The following is a 16,423-nucleotide window of genomic DNA, read 5'->3' on the forward strand; positions in this document are numbered from 1 at the left end:
CCCTGCTAGCTTGGATAAATACTTTTGCAGTTTTAACAAAATAGCTACAATGATATCAGGAATTTCCACAGGTCCTGCTAGTTCCTATTATAAAATAATAAATTTTTAATTCTCTGTATTTAAACTATCAGTCAAAATCGTGTTTCTCTCTAATACTTAAATTTAATTATTTATTGGATAAATACACATTGAATTATTTTAACTATTAGAAGTGTCCAACCTTGCCCAGACGTAAAATACGCTTAAATATATTTTAATTTATGCAGATTTCATATATATAGTATCAATTCTCTATCGATTATCTTGTGTTGTACCCAATATATAATGATTTAAAAAAATAAATAAATAAAATAATTGAGGGCCATCAGCTAGAACCGAAACCAATGAAGAATTCTTGGTAAAATTATTTCTAAGATTCAAGCAAGTGAGGACGGCCAGACAGTCCAGTGTTATAATTATTTAGATTAAACATTATTATGAATATTAATATTATAAATCATTAAAAAAAATCTGAATGTGACTATATTTAGAATTTTTCTCAATCATTCGTCCGGGCAATGCCGACCACATACAACTAACTTAAACAAGACAAAACAAAATGTCTTAATGAATACTAGTGCTTACATTATGAATAACTCTCCATGTCGTCATCATGCGATGACATTACAGTTTTGTAAATATTTTAACGCTATATAATAGTTTTAAGAATCTTGTGCTAATCAGCTGAGTTTCAATCAGCTGTGTTTTGTCCCATGGAAACGTTTCAGTGCACATGTGATGATGAAGCTTGCTTCTTTTGTTCGTGTGTTGGCCGGAAGTTGTTGGGAACGAGGTAACAAATTAACCGGTTACGGCTGCCTCCTCCTTCGTCATTGTCTTGTTTGTCGTCAGTTATTTACACATACATACGCACTATGTACATCTAAAAGAAAGACAATCTGTACATGCATATTTCCCCGCAATAACCACAATCGGTAACAGGTATGATGCATTGCTGCTTGTTCAAATTTTCTGATTCAGTTTTTAAAATCATAAAACGCATTTGTTAAGTTGTTAAAAAGCTTCAGTTAATTTGAAAGAAATCACCTGTTGTTTAGTTCATTTCATCGTAACAAATCGTTAGACCTCAAAATTCGCTTTTGCAGACATATCGAGCAAAAATGACGCTATGCATTAGTTTTTTAAAACTTTATAATCGTTGCTTATGTTGCGATGTGTTCTTTATAGAACTTTTGATTGTTTAAAAACTCCAAATTAAGTTTCATTAAATATTTTCTTATCTGAAAGGATGGGATTTATGACAAGAAGTGATGTCATGTTTTTTGTTTACTGTGAACTTAAATGCCATTTAAATGTCTGATGGTTTGTCATAGTTTCTGACTTGTCACCATGAAACCACTGTGACTAAACTTTCCACGTTATTAACACATTTATTTATTTTTTTAAATTTTATTACGATGTCTGTTAAATGAAGAGCAGTTCAGGTTAAGGTCATAACTTTGCTTTGAACTTTTCAACTTGAGCAAAACATGATACAAGTTAACTATCCCTCGCCCTCCCTCTCCGCCTTAATATCCAAATGTATGATCGTTTATTTATTTACGATTACGGTTTCAACTTAACTTCTGGTTGCTTCTTCGTTTTTAATTTTTTGGTATCTTTTGCTTATTGAATTGTTAGGTGAAAGTACAGTGTAGTTAAAGGAAGCCCCATCTCTCTCCAGATTAAAAAAGGTTTTCTAAATAACGTCATTGTAGTGTATTAATGTATACAAACATTAGCTACATATGTTTCTGCTGCAACTTCTTTTAGGGACGCAGCATTTCCAGGCCAGATGTTTTCTCAAATATGTATGCACATATGTAGCTAATAATATTAGTACAATGCACTATAATTACACTCCGCTCGTCATTGAGCACTTTTTGATAAACACTGGGTTTCGGTGGATTTACTTATAGGAAACAATGATACAATCATTATAATAATGTTCTTTAGAAGAAAATATTCTTCACAAGAGAAGAAACAACCGGAAGTGAAGTTGAACCACTAACCGTAAAGATTTTTTTTCTAACTTTGAGTTTTCAAAATCAAATGTGAAACTTAAGATTATTAAAATATTTTTAAATTATGAAAGATTACTTGCTTATGTATATTTTATTTTTTGTAGAAATCCCTCCGGACAAAGCATGTAGTCACTTAATGTAAGAAACTATATATATATATATATATATATATATATATATATATATATTAAAAAAACAAAAAAAAAAACACGTCAAGATTTAAAAAAAAAACAATAAAAAAAAACTAGTAAACGAAGTGTTATATGCATTTATTCCAAAACGGCAATTCTCCTCCCTTTGTCAGAAAAATCGCTTGTAGAAAGTGAGAACTAGAGGACAAAATAAAAGGAACAAGGTTGCCCAAAGTAAACTTACTGTCCACTTTTTACTCTCCTCAAATCTTGTCATTTATTGTTTTCGCCTGATAATTTATAACTAGTGTTGTAGCACTGAAAGCACGTTAGTTGGGTGGGAGTGGCGGGGGAGGGGTGATATTTCTTTGAACTTGTTGCAGTTGAGAAAAGTGGACATAGTTTTCTTTTACGCTGTAAAGTTTTCTTGGTTTTCTGTTTGCACTTTTTTTTTTTTTTTTTTTTTTTAAAGAAAATAAACTCAAATGTAATTTGTACATTTTCTTTCAGGGATCATTGTAAACATCGAACCAATTAGTTAAAAAAAAAAAATGTTCACCTTAGGAACCGTAGTAGTTGGTCAGTTTACATTCTTGATATTTTTTTATTTTTTAAATCTTGTTGATTCCATAAAAATAGCAATGTTTAACTGATCTTGTAGAGAAGCATCACGTTTTCAAAATGTAATCTTTGTTTGAAATACTTTATGTAAAGTTGGTTCAAAAACAATTAGAATGCCAGAGAATTTGTTTTCCACCACAAATTAGGCATATTGCCTCTTGGAACAAAAGTAACTATTAATATTTTGGGATCGTATGTAGGGAGTTGAGCAACGATATGTCTGTTTGCACATTTAAACTTCTGCATCTTAGTACGGTCAGAAACAAGAAAAAAAGGGGGGGGAATTCCAGAATCTAGCAGTCCAAAAGAAGAAACTACTAGAGCAGAAGACTTTCTGGCATCTAGAGACTTCAATAGTGAAGGGGTAAGATTTTGTTGCTTATTGGTTTACTTGGGGGTATGTGCATCGAGGAGACAAGTCCTAAGAGTTCATCAGAGCACATTCTATTAAAGTACTGGTGATGGGACAGAAGTTGGGAGCTTAGTGTTAGACTTAATTGATTTGACCCCCCCCCCCTCTCCTTGTTTAAGAGTGAGAAATTAATGGTAGATGCACCAGCCGAGATGTAGCAACAATACTTTATGCATGGACGAATTGTGGTTTTGTAAAGATGCTGGATACTCTCTGGTGTGTAAGAGGGACACCCACCTTTTTGCAGCAGCCTTCGCAATGTTCTCAATATATTTGTTCCAATTCATGTTGTCTGTGAATATTAAGCTAAGGAGTTTGAAGGATGGGCTCTCTAGTGTTATTTGTCATGGCAATCAGTAGTTGAAAGTTTTTTTTTTTTGTTTTTTTTTAGTTAAAGGAAAGAAGCTTAGTTTTAGTAGCATCAAGTTTTATCAACCATTTACAGTCTCCTTCCACTACAGACTGAATGTAGTTTTCTAGGGTTTCTGCCTTTGCTTTGCAAATGTATACATTCGTTTAGCCCTCATGTCTATTATAGTGTGGTATAATTAGCAAATATACCCAACTGACACAATTTTATCAGAGGTCATTTATGAATATCAGAAATATCACGGGTCCAAGAATAAATACGTGGGGCACACCTGCATTAATATCATGTTTACACATATGGCCATTGAGGAAAACCTGGATTTTTCTCTTGTCTAGCAAGGACCTGATTATATTAAGTATTCGTCCAGAAACATCATATGATTTAATTTTCATGCCAAACCTTGTCAAAAGCTTTGGATATATGAAGCACCACAACAGTAAAAAATGGGATTCTATAAATTTTTGGAATGAATGTTAATACAAATATGAATGCATGTCTGTGCATTCACAGCACAGGCCTCTGTCATCCGGTTGTTGTGCTGGTCTGAAGTTGATGTTAGATTCCAACACGAGTCGCAGTGTCAAATGTGGAGTCTCAGTCAGTGCTACACTTTTTTCTTTTTTTTTTTTTACATAGTCGCCACGATTTTCGATGCACTTTTCTTGGAATTTAGTGATGCATTTCTGCTTCTGACATACGTCTATGAAAGGGGTTGTGACAGATGAAACTTTCAGATAATAAATGCATGTTATAATAATATAATTTGCAATTCTCCTATGACCCATGTGAGTGGAATAAAAAAAAAAATAGGAGGCATTACCTTTTTGAAAGCTCTTTGTATAATTATTTACATATTTGTAGAAATGATACATTTTGGTGTTGGAGATTTATTTCTTCTGAAACAAGATTGGGGGGTAAAAAGGTGTAAGGTCTGGCTTGTAGGTTCAAATGTCTCTGACTTAGTCTGATTACTGGAAGGCATGAAAATGTTTGCTTATTCTTCAGAGTTTAAAAAATCCGACTCCGGCTCTTTCCTAAATCCGACTTCAACCATGGTTACTATATTGTGATTTGTCATGTCCTGTAAACTTCCTAGACTTGAAGAAATACTTATCAGAAGGCTCTGATGGTTTGGGCACACAGATTGTCGTCTACCAATTGATATGATTCACAAGGCAATAGTACCAATGTTGCTACTAGGATGATGTAAGTGGTTGTCAACTGATGACATGGCTCGTAATGATCAAAGCTGACTTGGAAGTTATGACCGCCCTCGCTTTTTGGTGTGTGATGATGGAATCATGAATGGCTAAAGTGTGCTGAGAAGTCGGCAACAGATAGACCTGAATAGACTGCCTTGATTTCTGATGTGGCAAATTCACTTGGAGCTGGCTCAGTCCACCCAGGTGAATGCCGTCACAAGTACAAGTACTGTATATTATTTTAACTATGGAAACTCATCGCCTTCAATTCATGTTTGCAATTATAATTTCTAATTAAAAATATTTTCACAGCTAGCAAATTTTAGCATAGGACATTTTCATTTTTTTTCCTTTCCACTAAGTATTACTATTTATGACACCATTGTTCACTGGACCTCTATTTTCTTTTCTTTAAATAATGTTTTAATAAGCAACAAAGTTGGTTATTTGAGCTAATTTGCTTCCATTGTTACATTCGCTCTGTCTAAAAACAAAAGGAAGCAATCCTCTCTAGAATTGGCTTGCTCATTATTTTAAGACTTTAAAAAGTTAAATTTAATTGCTAATTGTTTGCTCATGAAATTGTTAACTGAACCAGATTGTTGTAAAACTGAATTGTATTTTTAATTTCTGTTTATAAAATTGTTGGATGTAAATAGCTTGGAAAACTTTCAATCTTTTAATACATGAGGATTTTGTAAGAATTTTAAAGCCAGAAATTCTTCATAAAAAGATTGGATAATCATTTCGTTATACTATGTGTGCATTGCCTTGCATTAGCCAGAATTTTTTCCCCCATTTTTTTCTTTAAACTGTTTTTTTTTTTTTTTATATATTTTAAATGGAATTTAATATGTAAAATAACATATTTGATAAATAGTAAAAATGTAATTAGCAAAGTTACCTTGACGTGAGAAATACACACTGATGCAAGTGATCATGCAATTTTAATATAGATTTAATCTGATATCCAATGGTTTAAGATTCTGTAAATTTTAGTCTGTAGAAAGAATTTTTGTTTAATCGATATTCAAACATGTCGTTCTGTTCTAACTGTTCTTTCAAATCATTAAATTTACTTTGCTCTTCTGCTTATTTTGGTTAAATGCCACTGTTACTATATATCAGTAATTTCTTGTTTAGAATTCCCTCATATTAAAAACAAAAATAAATCTGATGTACCCATGATAAAACAAAAAATATATTCCAAAAATCATGTAAATTGATCATGTAGTTTTATTTTTATAAAGGAAATCATTTTTAAACGATTAATGGGGACTTGTAGGCATTACAACAAAAAATCTTGCAAGTTTGAATTATCTCTCTTGTTGTTTGAAATTTTTTTCTTCAAAATAACAGGCAAGACAGTCACTCCTGGTACTCATAAAATTTAATTTTAGTTAAAAATGAACTACTTGATTAATTTACATAATTTTTGGAATATGATATTCATTTAGTCATGGGTACGTACATCAGATTTTTATTTTTGTTTTTTAATATAGGGGGGAAATTCTAGATAAGAACACTCAGGTATTATAAGCAACTTTTCCTTTTCTTTTTTTTTATAGCCATTTATAAATATTGTATTATTTTCATATTTGGTTTAACATATGTTTTATATGCTGTCACGTGTTGGACAACTTTTAGAAATAGACTTTCAAACTAATCTATCTCTGGCCAAGTTTTTCTCTTAAATCTATTCTCACTTTCTTCTGTGCTTTCCTTGGCCTTCACCTGCCAACTGATTTCTATTACCACTACTGTTTTACATCTAACGTAAGAACTCTCCTTTTTTTCAACATAACCATATCATCAAAGTCTCTTGTTCTATAGGCATTGTGCTGTACTCTCGACATTTAATCTTCTCTGAGGTCATCAAAATTAAGCTTTTCTTTAAAAAAAAAAAAAAAAAAAAAATCTCTCATTACACATGTGTTCAAATATCATTTCTCTCCACAGAACACAGGTCCTCAATCCTCACTGACCAGATTTTACTTCCATGCCTTACACTGCGTACACATGCAATGATTTTCCTTTACATCAACATTAGAGTTTATCTGAACTATGAGATAAATCTCACCGGTCGGTTTAAATGTTTGTATGTCTGCCTAAAACTTTGGACAGAGGTGATGGATTTTCACAAGATTTGTATCGTTTTCAAGCTGGACCCTTCGGACGATAAATATCGAAAAATTGGCTAAAAACATTAATTCCTTCACCTTCAACTGGGTACTTTTCTACAGGGAGGGATTGCATTTTTTTTTTTTGCCGATATTTTCAAAAGTCTTCTCTTTTCGATTGACTAACCTTAATTTAAACCTAAGTCACTTCCAGTTTGGTGACGGGTGCAACAGCAAATACGTCACATTTAAAAAAAAATTTTTTTTATCAACACACGCCTACAAACGCTCGGGCAACGCCGTGCACCCAGGCTAGTCTTTTAGAAATCTCATTAGACGTCCATTTTCATTCTTTCTTCTTTTCATGCAGTGCATATGCTCAACCCTCACTGACCAAGTTTCAGTTCTACACATCTCATTGAAGACACATACCTGATACTCTTCTCTTAGTCTAGAGTGATGACAAAAATTACTTAAACTTACTCTATCCATTCTTTTGCAATCGTACCAGTTCCTCTCTGATCAAATCCAAAAACACTTTCTCAACGTCAGAGTTCTTATGCATCTTAATTGTCTTTGTCTTTAATATGTCGTGCTAAGTAAGCGCTCAACAACCAAACTGTTCTAGTTGGTGTCAGTTTATAAACATGAGCTATCTACTCATATGCAAATTATACTTAATTTGCATATCACTACATCTCCCTATAACGGAGGAGCTTTATGCCGCGAGTACTACTTGTACTTCTTGTGCCTTCCTGAACATCTTCCTTTATCTATCCCGTCTTTCCCTATGATCGAACTGTTCCTCTTGCATACTCTGATCTTTCTCTTCTGACTTTTCACATTCTACTATTTCCTCCGCAGTTTCATTCTGCATTAACCCTTACGTCAATAGTGGGAAGCTCTGAAGGCCTCATCCGATTGTTCTTGAGATCTTATTTGGTCAGCATGAGCTAGAACACTGTTCCCATTTTCTCTATTTAATATTGCAGTATTATGTCCTTTCTGCATAATAAATTCTGCTGTCTCGGCTTCTGTATTCCTATTTCTTTTGTACCATATCTTTTAATTTGTGCCATATAATATAGTCAAAGGGGATCTTAATTGCCTGCCAATTAAAGCAGATGGACTTTCTGGCCTGCCATCATGTAGAATTGTTCTATAACTTTGTAATAATCTTGGTAGGAAAGCATCGATTTTCTCATTCTGTTGCACGCATGCTTTTATGCCCTTCTTTACGGCCTAGACCATCTTTTTTTGCTATCCTGTTGCTTTGAGGGTGGCAGGGACGGCTCTTGTAAGGTCTGCAACCTATTTTTCTTAACCATTCATGCAAATCAGCATCCGCAAATTCTGGTGCGTTATCAGTTACCAATGTTCTCTGTATCCTGTTTCTCGAAAATATTGCTCTTAATATTTGTTTTAGGATGGTTCTTTTTTTTTATCAGGTACTCTCACCACCTCAGGCCAACCTGAATATGCATCTACTAATATTAATAATAGTCCTATCCCATTGACATAGGCATGATCCATGTGTACTCTGCTCCATGGTTCTGCTTCTCGGGGCCACACATGTATTTTCTTTTGCTTGAAATTTCTGAGTTCTGTGGATCTTTTTATGTAGTCTTCTACATCTCTTGAGTACCCCAGCCATCATACTTCCAATTTTCATCTTTGCGTAGCTGCTACTCCACAATGTACGTCATTATGTACACCTTTTTATTATCTGTCTCCTGTGTGTTTCTCTGAACTACCAAGTCTCCATTACATACCCTGTTTTCTATAGTCAGTTTGTCTTATTTCTTTGAATGGTCTTTCAGCCATTGAACAATTTCCCCAGCGATTCTCTTTTATCCTAAATATTATTCTGTTTAACACTGGGTCATTTATAATTTCAGTAGCCATTTTATCTACAGATATTACATCAGTTTCTACAAGGTGCATGAATGTGTCTTCAAATTTCTCGTTGTTTTCATCCTTATTCGCTCTATAAAACCTCAATCTAGATAAGGCATCAACATGCGGTATCATATTCCCTCTAACATACTCAGTCGAATGCCATCAGTCTAATTGCTCAAAGTAATATTCTGGACGTTGTAACTTTCGGTAGTTCTTTTCTTGGGTTGAAAATAAATTCCAGTGGTCTGTGATCACTTTTCAACAAGAATTTATTTCCCATCAAGAACTGTCTTGCTCTGTCCGTTGTTCACACTATGGTTAGTGCCTCCCTTTCTATATTAGAATAATTGTGTTCAGTCGTTATTAATCTCCTTGATAAGTACTTTACGGGATGACCATCTTGTGACAAAATACTGGATACGGAATACTTACTGGCATCGGTAGTTATGTCCTTCTTAGGGTAAAAAATTTGTACTATTGTTTTTTTTTTGTTTTTTGTTTTTTTTTTTGCCAGAATCTGTTTTAAGTTTTTAAAGGTTTTCTGTTGGTGTTCTAACCAAATGAATTCCGCAATTTTTTTTCTTAGTTTTGCAAATGGTTCTGTTAACTCATATTTTGGTACATATTTTCTCTAAAAATTTACCAAACCTAAGGATTCCAACTCATTTTTTTGTGTAGCCACTTTTAGAATTTTCCCTATTAGTACTTTATCTGGAGAGATCCCTTCCTGCAATATTGAGTAACCCAAAAATGATATTTCATTACTTTTGGTTACACACTTTGTATTTACTGTCATGCCAGCATCTCTTAGCCAGTTCAATATATTTTCAGTTTTTTTCTTTAAATCATCTTCATTTAAATCTCCAACACATATATCGTCTTGATAACAGATGATATTTTCAACATTTCCTATTAATTTTTCAATAGCTTTTTGAAAAATTGCACTTGCCGTTTTTATGCCATACGGCATCCTTTTTCACCTTAACAGGCCGGTAGGTGTGTTTATGATCGTTACTTTAAAATTTTCATCTATGGGTATTTCGTAAGCTGATTTTAGGTCTATTTATGAAAATACTTTCATTCCAGCAAGTTTATGTAAAGCTACTTCCACATTTGGAATAGGGGACGAGTCGGTGCAAACTTTATGGTTCACCCCTATTTTATAATCTCCACAAATTTTCAAGTCACTGTCTTTTTTTAAATACCACAATGGGTGATGCCCATTTACTTCCTCCTGAGGGGAAGTTCTAATAAGTCTTCCTTTATTAACTTTCGCAACTTAGCTATTACTAACGGTAATAAATGCACTGGTACTTCTCTCGTTTCGTAGTAGGAGGAGGGGATATTTTCTTTTAATTTCAGGCTAGCTTCATAATTTTTTAATTTTCCTGTTTTTTTCCATTTCTATCTCATTAATCAACTTTGTTGAATTTATTTTTAATACATCATTCCCCAACAGTCCATGCATTTTTCGTCAATTTGTAACTATAATGGGTACTACTTCATATTTTTCTTTTAGTTCTATCAAACCTTCAAAGTAACCCATAATTGCTATAATCGAGCCATCAAACTAATGTAATTGTACGTTTTTTTTTTGTTTTTTTTTTAAATGGTTTTCCCGTTTTTTTCCCCCTCACAAGTTTCTGAGTATTATAGTCACTTCACTGCCAGTGTCTATTTGTATTTCAACAACACAATCGTCGACTTTCATTTTTATTTTTGTATTTCTGTTCTTAGATCCAGTATTTTGCATATTATAGTTCTTTACACTAAAAATTTGTCTATTTTCATCCTCTATTCTTTCCACATTTTTCGTTTTACATAGTTCTTTTAAGTGATTTTTTTAAACACTTTGAACATGTTTTTCCAAATGCTGGGCATTTTTTTTTTCCTTTCATGAATTTTTCCACAGTATGTACATTTTTTTTTTTCTTTTCATTTTTACCATGTATATTTTAGTCATTATTTCTTCATAAGAGTTATTTTATTTTTGTTGTAGGTATGCATTAATTCCTGCTGTTGTATAAATTCTAGACACATATTCAAGGGCATGTTTTAAGTTGTAATTGTTCCATTAGCTTATATCTATGTCCCAAATTATGCATACCTTCAATTAATCTTAATTGGATTAACTGCACGCGTGTGGAATTCTGTTCCGTCTGCCTGCTTCCCACCGGACTACAACTTGGATGTCTTCAAGTCCAATGTTAACAAATTCCTAATGAACTGCCCCCTTAAGTAAACACTTCATCAAATCTCCACACTAATGTAATGTACTTGCAATAACCCTTATCCCTGAGTGGCTTCCGGGCCTTGATAAGTGGTGATCACTGTGTGTGTAAAAAAAAAAAAAAAAAGACTTCTGTTGTCTGTTCTTCTATTCCTAGTTTTTCGAATTCACAGTATTTACTCACACTTCTTAACCGATGTAAATATTTTACTATCTGTTCATCCACTTCCTGCTTCATTGTCATAAACTTGGTCCTTTCTGCAATCACTAGTTTTTTCTTTGGCCTCATGTTTCCCTTGATAACCTGACTTATTTCTTTGAAATTCATTTCTTCTAGTTCTCGAGGGTAACCCATTGTAGCAACCTTTATAATTGCTTCACAACCAGCGTTAGCCATGAACAAGTTGGTTATTTTATTTTACACTCCTCTGTTTTTGTTGTCTTTCAACTTTTTGCATCTCATTAGCAGTGAAGCATCGAATCTACATATTCTGGGTCTTCAAGGACTAGGGAGTATCGTCGACACCACAACCAAACTGTTCTAGTTGGTGTTAGTTTATAAACATGAGCTATCTGCTCATATGCAAATTATACCTTCTTGCCCACAAACTGGTTACAATCTCTGAAACTGCCTGTAATTCTTATACACTTTGTGTACTCGATGCTTACAAGTGCCAAAAAAAAAGTGAATTGCACCAGACTCTTTTTCTACAAGCCAAGCAAGAGTCTTTTCTCTTTCTGGGTTTTTTCCAACCCAACCACTGTGATTTTGGTCTTAATAACTTTCACTATCAAATCTATACTTATCGTTCCTCAATCTCTAATTTAACCTATAGACACAGTCAAGCATTAGATAGCATATCTTCTGCTCAACTTGTATGAAACCTCCTGGAAAACATTTTTAAAACATAAATGAAAACAACAATAGACTCGGGACAGAACCCTGTTGACATTAAAGCTGTCAGTAAATGTGCTGTTAATTCTAACATGACTATGAGCATTTTTGTGCATTTCTCTTATGGCTGTTGTAAAGTTATGCAAATTGGACATTTCAATAACTATCTTTTGTCTATACTTGTATATGCACGCACACAGTACTTGAAAATATTATGGTGCATTATTGGTTTCAATAATAGTAAGCCATGGGTTAATTAATAAGAATAAATTAAAAACTTCTGCATTTATTCATTCATTTTGATTAGTGAGAACACTGGCAAAGCATCCCCCCCCCCTTCTGTAAATTACATAAAAATAGTAAAAAAAATTTTCTGATTTATCCGTTTGATGATAAATAAAAATGAACAAAACTATTCTGATAAAATGATATTTTCGTTGTGAACTTTGGTATACCATTCAGATAAACATGTGTTGCATGTGATCCGCATGTTTGTTCAGGACTGGTTTATTTGAATAATAAAAATATTACTGAAAGTTAATCGTGGAAAGGCTACTCATATTTAAACATAGAAATGTTTATAATGGTTTTTGAGTAATGTAATAAACAGTATGCTATTTATTTTTTAACTACACAAAGATAACTTGTATTAATCCAAGCATGTCTATGTGGCCAAACCAACGAGGTCTCCTGTTTTTGCATAAAATTAAAATTTTTCATGTTGCAGAAATTTTAAGTCTTTTAAAGACCCAATTTCAAAGTTAAAATCTTTTTAGCCCATAACTTTAGTTATGTAATCTATTTTCAATTTTTTTTTCTTTTTTTTTTTTTTTACTATAACATTGTTTTTGATTTTTATGAAGTATTTTTGTATGTTCCAAATTTTTATTATTCCTGTCCCTAAAGTAGGAAAAGCCATTTTACTGACAGGTTTTCTTTTTATGAAAGTAATATTTGAATATAACATTTTTTGCATTCAATGTTAACATTCTTGTTCCTAATGCAAATGCCATTTAGAAATATTGAACTGAATAATAGATGGGATGGGCATTTTGCAGTCTAGACAGCAACACGAAAACATGGTCAAAAAACATTTAACAAATAAATGTCACCAAATGCAAGATTAGTTTTCTACCTACCGTGATAAGTTTTGTCTAAACTTATTTTAAAGCATTTATTCACTGTGAAACATGGAGTATTGTGTTAAGTTATAACAACAAAAAAATAGTTGGAATTGGATGGTCATCTGGGAGTCTCAGTCACTCTAAGATAAAAAAATTAACCAAAATACTCGTAGAAACTCTCTCAATAAATAGCACCATATTTAATAGGATGGCGTTTGGAAATGGATAGTGTCTTATTTTGATCCTAGCCAAAAGACTAAGAAACTGCTGGTATTTTGTACTGTAGTTAACAGATTAAAAAAAAAATATTCAACAAATGTTACCAAAGGCAAGATAACTTATTCCTACCTGGATAAGTTTTCGTGCTTTAACTTATTTTAAATTGTTTTTTGTTCAAAATAAATCATGTATCCACTTTTTATTTAGAAGGAAAAAAGACATGACTGCTAATAAGCCATGCACAAGAACATTTGATAATCATTCAAATATTAGATAAAATATTGGTAAAAAAAATGAATGTCAATAATCATGCAAAAATGCAATGTTCTCTCAGTATTTTGCTTTAATTTTGCACAATTATCAAGGGTTCTCATGTATGGATTAACTTGTTGCACAAGTTTTATTTTTTATTATATTTTATATTTTAAAAAAAAATTTATTTATTTTTTTTGTTGTACCTATTTTTTTCTGTTAACGACAATAAATACTCAGTGCAATTATTATGAATTTATTGAACAAACAAAAACAAAAGATAATTAAAAAATGATTAAATAATGAATTGTTATAAAAATACAAAGATATTCCATAATTTAGTGAAAAAAGTATGTTTTATGATTTTTTTTTTTTTATGAAGACAAATTTTTTAACCATCTTGAATTTTCAAATCTTTCAAGTTGTTTTCATGACTTTACTATGAATATTACTGACAGACTTCCAGCTTAAAACAACTTGAACAAAACCATCAGTATCCATTTTAAATACAAAACAATTGATAGATCAAAAGTGAAGTAATTTTAGAGAGAAAATAACTAGTCATATGTGCATGTGCAACAATAGTTTCCTTCGAATCCTCTTGTTTATTTGCTTAACGCCAACTAGAACTAAATATGCTGATGTCGGCTGTGATCAGGCCTTCACCTTATGGAGATCATGACTGGACCACCTCACATTCACATTAAAAACTCACTTTTGTGCCTAATTTTGTCCTTGTAGGAAGGGGAGGCGGGTGAATAAATAGGAACTACTCTTTGTCTTCTGTACATTCTTGGTAGTCACAAGGTCTGTGTGGAGTGAATACTGATCCTAAGCAAAGCAAAAAACAAAATCCTGTATACTAAAACCTTCTCTTTATACCGTTTTTTTTTTTTTTTTTTTTTCCCCCCCCAATTTTTTGCTTATTGTTTTTTTTAAATCAATAACGATTTTACATGGATTTCTGGCTATGTCTCTTCTGTTATGTCTGGTCCAAGTTTACACAAAAACGGTGCCTTTGCATTCTTTTTTTTAGTGTAGCACCAATATAAGTGATAGTTCTTCTATTTGATAAAACCACAAAACAATAATTGTTTTACTTGTATTCTTTTAAATTTCTTTATTTTCAATTAGACTAATTTTTTATTTATTTCCAGGCTTGGCTGGTGTTGGCTTTGGTGCACAACTGGAGTGAATTGGCTACGCCATGGCCTCCGAGCTTTTGCCGGATCCTTTTCATTTGATGTGTAATTCGCCAGCTCCTGAACTGTCCAAACCAGGAAAGAAATCATGGTCTGAGCTGCGCAAGGCAGTGAGAGATACTCGGAAAATTATCACCAGTCTTGCCAGTAGTGTGCCATCTCAGTTTGTCTTTCGTAAAATCCGCACAGAATCTGGTCTGCAGACACGTTTGTATTTCCTCGGTGTCCCTGCCAAGAGTCGTGAGAACACGTTTCTCTATGTTGATGTCCCTAATGAAGCTACAGATTCCTGCCCTTATTTGACTTGGAAGCAGTTGTTGCATTCCTTTCAAATGATGCCCTTATCTGGTCACATGTCCAAACAAGAACAGTTGCTACGGGAACGCAAAAGGCTTGGAGTATTTGGAATTACCTATTTTGACTTTGTTGAGAAGGAAGGAAAATTTGTTTTCCCAGCTCACAATAGTATGTATGTGTGTACAGATAATGTTACGGTAAGAAATTTTCATTTCTAAGTCTAACATTTGTTTCAATATCTAAGTTGGTTGCTGCATGTCCTTTCTTTGACAGTATCCACAATCAACCAGATCGGCAGCAAAATTCCATCCACTCACTGTCAAGATCCCTAGATGCTTTTTATTTATTTTTCTTTAACTGCTTGCCTTTAGAATTCTTTTCCTGTTTTTCTGATTATACAATATGCAGAAACTTAAATGTGATGTCGACAAACATCTTGTTACCCCACTCTCGTTTGAACCTAAATCTGGTCCCTTTCACAGTAGCTGTTTATGTTTAAGTGGCAACGTCTTGTTTGGAATAAAGGGAAGTAAAAAATTTTGGAGTTCTTTAAGTTCTATTTTTAAGTTCCAATTTGTGAGGAAGATTTTTAGGGATTCATGTTTAATGAAAATTGTTTTTAGGTCTTATTCAAATGTAAGAAAGCAAGAGAAATATGATAAACACAAGCAAAATAATGAGTTCAAGGTTTAAATTCACAAAACAGATATTTGATATGTTTAAAATGGAAGTTTACATATATAGGAAAACAGAATGTTAATATTTTTAGTTTTTATATGGGGAGGAGGTCATGAACTGAGATATTAAATAAGTCAATTTGTAATTTAAGAGCCAGATCAGAAAAATCGTAGTCAAAACTTATTTAATTCTTAAATACACAAGTTACATTTGATTAAAAGAGTTGATGTTCATTTGTTTTCATTTTAGAAAGTTCAGTGAGAAATCAAGAATATTAAAATGAATAAGTTTATAGAATGGTTCTGTAATGAGAAAAGTTAATGAGTTGTGTGTATGTGTACTCATTAGTGTCTTCCATGCTATGATTATGGCTGTATGTGCAAGTTTATATAGCAATCCAAAACCTGACAGAGAAGCAAGGGAAACTTTAACAAAATAAATGTTAATTCTGTCAAAGGATTTGGGCTCAACTTTTTTTTTTTTTTTTTTTTTTCTAAGAAAAATCTGACTTTTTATGCATTCAGAATGGATAAAGTTTTATGAATTCAAAGAAATGCATCTGATTGGTTTGGAATGTTTCCATTTGTTTTTATTAATTCATAAGAGTGCATGCATGAAACAAGTTGGGCAGAAATGAGCGTAAGCATTTTTATTTTGGGCACTGAAGTGTAAATTTTGTTAGCTACACTTGTCCAGAATTCTTCCTAT

The 16,423-nt window shown here is 32.7% G+C and overlaps 1 protein-coding gene across 3 annotated transcripts in view; it reads left to right on the forward strand.

Annotated features, from left to right (window-relative positions):
• Nucleotides 1-16,423, forward strand: part of LOC145246065 (dipeptidyl peptidase 9-like) — an 80,914-nt gene that overhangs the window by 13,216 nt on the left and 51,275 nt on the right. For 2 of the 3 annotated variants that reach the window (XM_080107907.1, XM_080107909.1), the window contains exon 2: nt 14,696-15,234. In XM_080107907.1, coding sequence (XP_079964033.1) covers nt 14,746-15,234 — 489 coding nt within the window. In that variant the 5' untranslated portion in view covers nt 14,696-14,745. Of the gene's footprint in view, nt 1-846; nt 982-14,695; nt 15,235-16,423 lie in introns of those variants that run through there. The other variant, XM_080107908.1, reaches the window with a different exon arrangement.

The sequence above is a fragment of the Euprymna scolopes genome, chromosome 23 (genome assembly GCF_053919585.1).
Source record: "Euprymna scolopes isolate OS-2025 chromosome 23, ASM5391958v1, whole genome shotgun sequence".
NCBI classification, from domain to species: Eukaryota; Metazoa; Mollusca; class Cephalopoda; order Sepiida; family Sepiolidae; genus Euprymna; species Euprymna scolopes.